An 11,354-nucleotide genomic window follows, 5' to 3' on the forward strand; every position below is an offset into this window, starting at 1 on the left:
CGTGGAAGCGGATCGAAGTTAGTCGAGACTTTGGGGAAACTCTGTGGCATGCTGGAGCCGGTGACAGTGCCCAACTCCGACGAATTCATAGAGACGGCAACTAGGGTTTCGTGAGGAAACCCTAGCGAGGAGACATGCTTTTCTTTATATATACACGTTGGAACTATATATTGTTTCTTATATATACACCTTAATTACAAAACAATAATTAATTTACATATGACACTTAAAAATGACAAACAATTCTAAACGAGAACCACGTAGTATAATCAGTATATAAATATATTGCTATTACAATATTATTGAATGACATTTACAATAACATAATTACTCCCAATTAAATTAAATTAAATTATTGACGCTGCAACCATATATAACTCTAGAATATGCGCAAAGCAAAAACTACTCATTTTTCTTTTCCTTTTTTTTATTTGCCTTTAATTCGAAAGTCATCGACATATTCAGTTAAACAAAGACCAAAAAGGAAAAGGTGTCAAACATATTATATATACATCCAAGATTCAGAGAAAGAGTGAGAAATTATGAAATAGGTAAAAGTCTAATTCGATTGATCTGAATTGAATAACCCGACAAAATAATAGCTCTAGCTCGAGTTTAGTAAGTTGACCTTAGTTGAGGCAAACTCAAGCTAGATAATTTATTAGGGAGCTAATATTTGACTAATTATTAATTGGACTTATTTGTTAAGACGTAACTATCTAGAAATAATTGTTATTAATTGTATGGGTAATGTAAACCTGATCGGCATCGGTAATTAATTAATTCCTGCAGGGCGTTGGGAGGCCAATAAACAATTCCGTCGTCACCGCCTCCGATCTCACTACGCTTCTACCGTAACTCCCAATTCCTTTCTGCATTTCTGCTGCATGCTGTAGCTTCAATCCAATCTGCAGCCAATCATTTAGTCTTTCTTTTCCCCCCATATTTATCATAAATATTGCATGCATGACTGAAATATTACAATAGTATACACAAATTTTGAAATGTCTAAAAAATATATATACGTATCAATCGTCAATCATGAAAGGAGACCTATATCTAAAATTGCATGTTACTAATATCTAAATGATCAAAATGATAAAAAGGCCAGGCCATTTCAAATCCAGTTTAGATTTAGGGTACGTTCTCTTTGATTTTAAATTTATCATGAAAAAAATAAAGAATAATCAAAATTTCACCCTTTAAATCCTTCATTTCTTTTTCCTTATTTCCTATTTGACCCTTACTCATTTACCATTTTCACTACAAATGAGGGATAATATTATTACACCATTTTTTGAGGGATAATATTATCACTCCTTTGTAGTGAAAATGAGAAATGAATAAGGGTCAAGTAGGAAATGAGAGGGTAAAAAAGGAATAATTTAAAGGGTGAAATTTTATTTATCCCTCATTTTCCTATGATAAATTTACAATAAAAAATAACGCACCCTACATTAATACAACATATATAAAACTATAACGACCCAACTACCATTGCAATAAAATTGACTAGTAGTGACACTAAGAGATGTCACAAAATTTGTTATATCTTTAAGTCTAACAAAGTTGAGCTACACCACACATTATGCCATATACTTTTGTTACACATAAAAATATTAGTAAATTTTGTCAGATTTAAAAATGTAACAAATTTTATGACATATATCCATATAACTAAATTTGCTATTAAAGCTATTACAAAATATTTTTATTACACATAGATGTCACAATATAGTTCTCACACATACACTCACAAATTTTATTATATTACTTTAATTATTAAAAGACTACTTTTTTTCAAAAACTAATTATAAATAGTCATAAAAAATAATTACGCTTTCACATGTCACAAAAATAACTACACCTTTACATGTCACAAAATTAGTTGCATTCTTAAATGTCATTAAACTCTGTGACATGCATGGTTTTATTTTTGTACGTACTCATCTCAAAATATGACAATATTATTTGTAGTAATATTTATAAATCACAATACTTCAAAAATTGTCACTACTAAAACATTTTGCTGCAACCTAACAACAACAATAAACATGTTACCTTTTGCAGGAGGTTTTGGTTCTCATCTAATAGAAACTTCTCCTGAAATTAATACAGAAACTGATGAAGCATGCATGAACTATATATCAAGGGAAAAGAAGAGTAGAAAAAAAAAAAAAAAGGTAAGAGTCATCACACCTTTTTTATCAATTTTTCTGTTTCCTCATTGAATAATTGAACCTGGAATATATATTTAAGGACGAGCATATATATAAGAATTTATTTGAGCCTGTATAGATATCTAAGTTGGTGAAATTTTGAAGATAACATATTATGTGCATCTACCTTTTGGGCCCTTATGCTCTTAAGACTTCTTTCGAGCCGGTTCTCGATTTCTTCAAGTTCATCCATGGAGCACCACCCCAGATTATGCCCTAAAAGCATCCTGACGACGTTGGGGTGATAATATGTAAGATTGAGAGTACTTAATAAGGATATTAGTGAATCGAAATAATCCATCAAAGTAAGTGATGGATCACCCAAAACAAACAGCTGTTCAAGAGAATAAATGTGAGCTAAAGAAGAGAAGCTACCGTTGGGAATTCTCGAGTAGCTCTATCTTCTTCGCCATGAATGCTGCTTCATTCTTTATGCGCTGCAGTAATGTTGATGCATACAAATGAGAACTTAGCAGCAATTAACAAGAGTGAGAGGACTGCATAGCAAATTGTTATAACAGCTTTTAGATGCCGTTGGAACTGGATGCAGGGTGCTTTGCTGCATGTATATATTTGTTATCTTTCTTAATCTGCAGTTAGTTAGATAATCTTGTTTTGTGTGTGAGTAGCAGATATCTGGACTTGGTGATAGAGTCAGCCGTTTTCTTTTAAATTAACTAATTAAGAAATTAAGTCAAAATTCATAAGCACTATATATATATATATATTCATTTTGTTGTGAGTGTACATGAACATAATATATGCTACATCTGTACAATATTTCCATGAAGGCCATAGGAAAAGAAGTGCTAAAATCTATATGTTGAGGATAATAACTAGCAGTCCCGTTCACCTACCCACCGTGGGCACGTGTTAATGTGCCCACAGATGACGTGGCAATGCCACATAAGAAAGAGAATTAATCATATTCAACTACAATTAAGATTACCTTTAATAATGTATTCATTATATAGAAATTTTTTATTTTTAGTCTCATTACCATAAATAAGAATTAACTTAACAATTATAATATAATTAAGCTTAACAACTACAATAATTTGTAATGAGAATTAAATCAAGTTAGCTTGTCCATCATTCTGCAAAACCCCCAAGATACAAAACCCCATCAAATTAGAATTCAAAACACCACACACACACAGAAAACCCGAACCTGCCGATCATAAAATAAGCCTCAACCATAATAACTTGTGTTGTTAACAATCTACTGCTCTGTAACCAATTTATCAATGTATGCATCAGCTGAAGTTGATAGAAAGCTATGTTAATAATTGACAAAATGAAATACAAGGAAATAGTAGTGAGATATTTCCAGTGCCATATTCCCATGAGTTTTTAAACTTCCCCTCAAATGTTTCTTTTCTCTACGAATCTTTGTTTTTTGAAGGGATAAACCATCAATCTCATCAAGATTATTTGGAAGGAGCCGATAAAGTTTGAAGTGAAAGACTTTCTGCTGGTACGTCAACAATTAGATGAAGACAAGGTTCTCTTCACCGGCTTATCTTCTTCTCCAATCAATTTTGGGTACTCGTCAATGCCGTCATTCTGTGGTATAACATTCTCCCATTTTTATGAAGCAATATTCTTATTACGAATTATTGTATTGTTAAGCTTAATTATATTATAATAGTTAAGTTAATTCGTATTTATGGTAATGAGACTAAAAATAAAAAAATTCTATATAATGAATACATTATTAAAGGTAATCTTAATTGTAGTTGAATATGATTAATTCTCTTTCTTATGTGGCATTGCCACATCATCTGTGAGCACGTTAATGCGTGCCCACGGTGGGTAGGTGAACGGAACTGTAATAACTAGCATGACCAAACTTGACATAATCCCTTACATGGAAACATGAGTGTATATTCGAGTATCAGATAGATTTCTTAAGAAAATTTTATATACGTGGGACAATGTCCTAATTTGGACACCGATCGATACGTGAGTATATGTCAAACACAAAATGAATAAAAAGTATTTTCATTAAAATAACTTTAAAAGTTTGAGCAGAACATCGAAGGAAATTTTAACGTTTGAATGCTTTGATAATTAATGTCACCGTGATTATATTTTTAGCCCTCATTTTATTCTCTATAGTTTCTTACTTAATAAAATACTAAAAGTATGTATATATAGAATATTTTATTCCTTAGACCCATATCTTTTCTTTTTTGACGTTCCTTAGCACAAAAATTCTGGCTAATAATTTCCTATTCAATTCTTAAACTTCTTCTTTGACCTATTTCTACATTTTTTTTGGGGCTCAGGTTCTTTCCTTTCGAGCCCACATAATCTTTTTGTCAAATTACTTCATAAATATATAAATAACTATGTCATTCCTTTAAACATATAAACATAGTAATATATAAATAATAGGAGTAATCAAATAGTATAAAAATTTAGAAAGGAAAAATCGCACCAGCAATTTTTATATGAATATGATGGACTTAGTATGTCCATGATTAATACATACAACGCAAATACAAAATTATAATTCATCAGTTAAAACTATTAATTATAATAAAACAAAAAATTGAAGGTATAAAACATATTTAAAAACTTTAAAGAAATTACTTTGATCTAGAATTAAAAGTCTGCTGAAAAAAAATTAGAAAAGAGAGTATAAAAGAAAGAAATTTTAGAAAAGGAAAGCAGAGGTGTCTGGTTTGAAAAGATTATAAAACTAATTTAATAGAAAAACCACTGGACCTACAACAGATAAAAAAATGATGGGCTTCAATGGACAAAAAAATCGCTGGACCTAAATTCTAAACCAAAAATTTACTGGGCCTACTGCTGAGAGAAATCGATTATAGATCAAGATTTTATAAATGATGACCCTGTTGCGCTATATTAAATGATTCAATAGTCTTAAAGGTTTTAATTATTATGTATATATTTATATGGATCTATATATTCTAATTGACCATCCCGTGCAGAGCCCAGAATCGCCCATCTTTTTAATTAATGTCTTGTCTGAGATTTCACTAAAGAAAACTAATTGTTTTGACCTATAATATCTGAAGGGGTTAATGGTGAATTATATCAATTTCGATACTACAAAGACAAATATACCTACACAAAAAGTAATATATAATATAGAGTAATCGTATGTAAGTAAGCGAAATATATCTAAATTTTGATTTTTAATTCATATTATTTTTTAGTCAATTATTATATAAACTTTCAAATTTTGGAAACTGGCCGGAATCAAAATTTCAACAATTATTCTTATGTAGACGCCGAAATTTTATTATGTAGCATTTCGGCCAATAATTAAAGCGTCGTGTTTCACATGATATATAAGTGACATTGTTTATCCTCAAGGAGACACCAAGCGGTGCGAACTCCTGTCTACGAACAGTGAGATTCATGGTTCAAACCCAACCGCTCCCCCCTCCTCCAAAGTAAAAAAAATAAATAAATAATAAGTGACATTGTTTTATTCATCTTACATGATATGTTGCAAGCAATAAGATTCGAATAACGTAATTTTAAAGGAAGAAAATGACAACATTTTTATGTTATACTACTATAAAACACAACGTTTTAATCATAAGATGAAATACCACGTACGAAGATATTTTGGGAGGAAGTGAGGTCAAACCTGCATGTTCTGTTCCATTTCCACGCCTGAAATACGATCTTTTGTAACTTCCATATATCTCTCAATTGATTTCTGCATGCTGAATAATGCGTAGATGAGCAGCTATTAGCCTATTAATTATATAGATTCAAAGTAACACAATATTCCACAGATGATTCACAAGTTAAAATAAATATTCTCTCCGTCTCTTGTATTCATGCATATATTTTCTTTTTGGTATGTTCCTCAAATTTATACATACTCTATTTTTAAACATTAACTCGCACATAATTTTACTTTTTTAACTTACACTATTTACCCAAAATCTATTTAACAATACGGGACACTTTCACCAAAATCCGTATCGTGGTCAATTATGTCTATTTACCCTTTTACCCAAAATCTATTTATCCTTCTAATATATGGGACCCTTTCACCATTATCAATATTTTAAATAACTTTTTATTAAAATTCGTATCGTGGTCAATTATGTCTATTTATTAAAACCCAGCTTTTAGTATCTATCTTTCTAGTTTAGTCTGTCTCATATTTTGGTATATATCTACTCCCTTCATCCCATGACATTAGTCCCTTCTTATTCTATTTTGGGATGTCCCAAAAAGATAGTCCACTTTTTTAATTAATATTATATAAAAATATTATTTTACTAAACTAACCTTCTCTAATGTTTCACTTAAATGTGAAAATGATGTGTGAAAATAATAAATAAAAGTATAAGAAATAAAAACATAAAAAATAGTATTTTTTTAAAAATAAGATTAAATGCATTTTCTTAATATGTGTGAAAAGTGAAAGGGGACTAAATTAGTGGGACGGATGGAGTATTTCTATTTTTAATAAAAGTATGTGAGATTATTACTCCACTTTAATCACTTTAACACTCTCATAAATGTGAGACCTTTATTCCACTAACAACATTTAACCACTTTATTAAAACACGTGTCATTTTTAAATAGATACTAAAATATGAGGCGAGTGGAGTATGTGTTCGTGTGTGTGCACATTTATCTATTGAAACCAATCATTTTTCTAATCTTTATACATTCATATGAGACTAAAAATTAGTACATCCTTCATATGTAGCTGAAATACAAAGGAAAACCTTGATCCATGAACAGATTTTACTGCAAAGTATCAATCATATATCTCAAATGCAACGAAGATGGACTTTGAAGGACAGCCATAATCTCTAGGATAAATGCAAAAAGATTAGCACAATCAAAACATAATGCAGTTAAGTCCATCAAGTCGTCATTCCATAACAAACCCAAGCTGATGTGTGAAAATAAATAGCAGACAGACTTTCAAATTCATATACTCTTATGTTCTAGTAAAAAACCCCCAAAAAAATCGATAACCTTAGAATTTGAAGACCTCAATATTATCACATAAGTAGAGCTAACGTTAATTGCATTTGGAATACTACTTTAATCTTTAATGAGGACACAGTGATGCATGAAGCAGCTTTACTTCGCCGGAGATATACAGCTTTTCGTACATTTGCATAATCATAGCATAAACATTGATTGAATGATAGCGTCATTGTAAAATATATGCAGACACACACACACATATAGAGAGAGATGATTAATTGAAAATTCACAGATAATGTAAAAATTGAGAATTAGTCTTAACAGTAGTGAACAAGTCATTTCATTTTGATGAATAAATCAAAAAATAAAGTGGTGGATTTGAACTTTCTCGCCAAAATGAATGCTTAAATTTTTGTTTAGTATTATTTTTTTTCCATAAAACGCTGCCCAAATTAAGAGTCTTTCATTTTCTATAATTTTTTAAGACCCGAATCATTTCATATCTGTATTAATTAAAAGACGATTATATATATATATAAAGAAAAGAAAAATAACCTAGAAAGAACCCTTGAAAGCACATATGCAAACTAAGGGTTGAGACTCATTAAAACCTATCTTTTCATATCTCTATATTATTTCAAACTCTTTCTTTTTAACTCACTCATGCATGTTTTAATATTAATACATTTAAAATTTAATAGATGTGTAAAATTAATTATACAATTTTAAAATTTTCTTATAATATACTAATTTAAAAATATAAAAATAAAATATGTGTATATATAAATAATATATGCGTACCATTTCAAATAGCACTACATGAATACATAATGAAAATTCTCAATTGTAGTTCTACTTTAAAAGTTGTATATAATGAAATCTATTTTTCTAATATCACATTTATTTTTAGATCACACGATATAAATCTATTAATTAATAGTATAAGATATGTAATTAGTTTTGTATAAAAAGAAAAAATGTGTAGATTTGCATAAATACAAATAATAAACATTAAACGATAAAAAATATTAGGGGGGTGTATTGGATTGAGATTCTATAGGATTTTAAAGGATTTCAAAAGTTTGGGTGTATTCAATCCAGACTTTTAAAAGTCTTTTAAAATCCAGAGGTATTCAATCCAGATTTTTTAAAATCCAAAGGTATTGAAACCAGATTTTTTAAAGTCTTTTAAAATCAGGTGGTATTCAACATTTCATCGATTTTGACAATCCAAGGATTCTGATGGATTTGTAAATAAAAAAATAAAAAAAATACAAAGGACGAAATCCGAGCTTTAGACTTGAGATTTCGATGGATTCCTCTAAACTCCACGCGACTCCAGGCGTAGTCTATGAATTTCGAAAGTCCTTTAAAATCCATGGACTTTTTAAAGTCCTTTAAAATCCTACAGAATCCCAATCCATTATTTTTAGATTTATATAAAAAAAATAACTATAATATGCAATTCCACAAGCAAGGCAGCGCACAACTAGTTTTACCTGCAAAGTAAATATATTATTCCCTACGTCCCCCAAATAAGTTCACAACTTTTTTTTTGGATTGTCCCAAAAAAAACTTTTTTTTTTTTAGACTATACCCAATTATAATATCTAATTTATTCTTACTTTTCATATTGTCACCATGTACCTTAATTTTTTCTCATTTTCACTTTTTCGTCTTAAAACCTGTGCTCATCCCTCCTAGAAAGTTATTGGGGGATGGAGTATAAGTAATGAAAATGACTAAAACTATCTAGCTAGTACTACCTTCGGCCACGAAAGAGAATCCTACCTACCTTTTTCCCACAAAAAGTTTCATTTCACCTTTTGAACTATCACATAATACATTCTCTCTTTTATTTAACTATCAATTGTACCTTTATTCTATTTTTTTAATTAATAATGTATTTTTACTCTAATTTTTTGTACTAACAATATCCCTACATATTGTATCTTTATTCTACTTACAACAACTTTATTAAAATTTGTGTTCACCCTGAAACAGAACTATTTTTTATGGACGGAAGGAGTATTTCAAAATGGCTAATCTACATTAATGGATGGATTCATATAGCAAATAACACTTTCATGTCTCTTTTGTCATTTTAGTTTGCCCTCAATTTTATGTATCTTTCTATTTTTAGTAAAAATATTCCAAATAACACCATAAAAGGGGGGACATTTAATCCACTTTAATCACTTTAACACTCTCATAAAGATGAAACTCTTGTTCCATTTACAACACTATCAATAACTTTACTAAAACCCGTATCACTCTCATAAGGGCATGAAATTGAGGGACGGAGGGAGTATATATATAACACTCTTTTTGTCCCCTAAAAATATGCATTATTTCCTTTTTGATACGTTCCTCAAATATATGCACTTTCTATTTTTGGACATTACCCCACATATAATTTAGACAATTTTACCCTTACAAAAGTGTCTTATTAGAGTTTGAATATGTGTTCCCAATGTGCGGAGTCTACATGAAAGATTTTATATATGATAATAGATTATGTGTACAAAGGAGGATCTTTTGAAAGAAAAAAAAAAGTGAGATTGAATCTTTTAAAAAACTTGGAAGTTAATTAATCAACTTATTCCTTCATTAAAAGGCAAATAGTACATGATGTAAATTGAAGGCAAAGTATGCACAGCTATGAATGTATTTTCTCTCAACATAAAGTAATTCAGTTATAAACGATATCCAGGTTTCCGGATACTGCAATGCAAATTTGTTTGGATTAGAATATAATTGTACAATTTTTTTTACATAGTCATGCGTCGAGGGCAACAAAAGAAGTAGGGTTCTAGTAGCACATAAAATGCTAGTAACGGAAGTGTGTGTCTCGATAACATATAGGCAAATTAATCTAAGTGAATTCTTGAATAAATATATATCCGAGCAGTCGGCACAGACTCTGACAGCACAAAACCCTTGAATAAAAGATTTATATGTTACCGATGCAATTCGTACTCTAATTAGTTTTTAATATTCATCAAGCACAATATAATAGTGCATCCCAATATACCAAGGCATAGATATAAAGAAAATCGAAAGGAACTTACTTGGAGCTGGAGAATTCATAGAGCCTTCCTTTAGAAGAGAAGATGATTAAAGCGACGTCGGCGTCGCAAAGAACGGAGAGCTCATACGCCTTCTTCAACAGCCCGTTTCGACGCTTCGAGAAGGTCACCTGCCGGCTTGATGCATTCTCGATTCGTTTCATTTGAACCTTCCCCCTCACCATTTCTATTTATGTACTGCACAATAAGTAATTCTTTTTTTTGTTAAATATTGAACAACAAAAATACAAGATATGAGTCAGTGTCACTGCAACTCCAAATCTCACCGGAGAAACAGTAAGATCTTGAAATGGAGGAAGCCCTTTAAATAAAATTATAGAGGCACAAGAGAAGAGAGTGGTTAATTAGTGTAAACACACACCCCGCTCTAGAAACCCTAGTAATTAAAAGTACTTATTCAATCCCTCCATTAAAGCAAGAGAAGAAGCTATATACAGCCTAGCTAGCTATCTATATATATTCTGTTGAGCAAACTCTCTCTCTCTCTCTCTAACTATATGGTCAACCAAAAATCATAGATAAGAGAAAGCTGAAAATCAAATGTTACTGTGTGATTATATATATATTCTCCCAATAACATACATTAATAAGCACGTACGAATTAGCTGAAAATGGTACATGGAAAAGGGAATGGGAATTTACACTCCAGTGGCAAAAAAAAATGAATGAGCATCACAGAGACAGCAAGGATCTTAAATTTTTTTACCCAAAACTCTGAAGGCAATTGACAAAGAAATCTCTTTATTTTGAGACCACATAACCCATTCTTTCCGTATTCATCCATAAATCTGTTATTCTCCTTGTCTCTCTCTCTCTCTCCCCCTCAAGTCTTACCCACAAAAAAGGAAATGCCCACAAAAATAAAAAGAAGAAAAAGGAAAAAAGGAATCATTTTTCTAGCAATATCTTGTTTTAGCAAATGGTAAAGAATGATGAGCGTGGGAAAAAGTTATTTTTACAGCTATTTTATGGAAATGCTTGAAGCTTGATAAATCCCAGTTTACATATTAAAGTAAAAGTTGTGGGTTTTTTTAGTTTGTTAATTAAAGAAAGAGTAATGCTAAATAGCCACATTGTGGCCACCCACACACTAGTATAATAA

The 11,354-nt window shown here is 30.4% G+C and overlaps 1 protein-coding gene across 1 annotated transcript; it reads right to left on the minus strand.

The window, feature by feature from the left end:
• Positions 1-540: 540 nt before the first annotated feature.
• LOC131014528 (MADS-box protein SOC1-like) lies at positions 541-10,980 on the minus strand. The gene is made up of 8 exons (XM_057942521.1): positions 10,519-10,980; positions 10,235-10,429; positions 5,851-5,929; positions 2,595-2,656; positions 2,347-2,446; positions 2,200-2,241; positions 2,062-2,103; positions 541-908 (listed from the first exon to the last, which is right to left on the minus strand). Exons 2-8 carry the CDS (start codon positions 10,414-10,416, stop codon positions 780-782), a joined length of 636 nt encoding a protein of 211 aa, XP_057798504.1. The 5' UTR covers positions 10,417-10,429; positions 10,519-10,980; the 3' UTR covers positions 541-779.
• Between the last annotated feature and the right edge of the window lie 374 nt (positions 10,981-11,354).

The sequence above is a fragment of the Salvia miltiorrhiza genome, chromosome 3 (genome assembly GCF_028751815.1).
Source record: "Salvia miltiorrhiza cultivar Shanhuang (shh) chromosome 3, IMPLAD_Smil_shh, whole genome shotgun sequence".
NCBI classification, from domain to species: Eukaryota; Viridiplantae; Streptophyta; class Magnoliopsida; order Lamiales; family Lamiaceae; genus Salvia; species Salvia miltiorrhiza.

Bases quoted from the DNA above. Each gene is read 5' to 3' on its own strand.
- LOC131014528 (XM_057942521.1), bottom strand. From the start codon at position 10,416: ATGGTGAGGGGGAAGGTTCAAATGAAACGAATCGAGAATGCATCAAGC. The intron at 5,930-10,234 runs GTAAGTTCCTTT...CGCATTATTCAG, and splicing joins TATGAATTCTCCAGCTCCAA to CATGCAGAAATCAATTGAGA. The intron at 2,242-2,346 runs GTAGATGCACAT...TATATATTCCAG, and splicing joins AGAGCATAAGGGCCCAAAAG to GTTCAATTATTCAATGAGGA.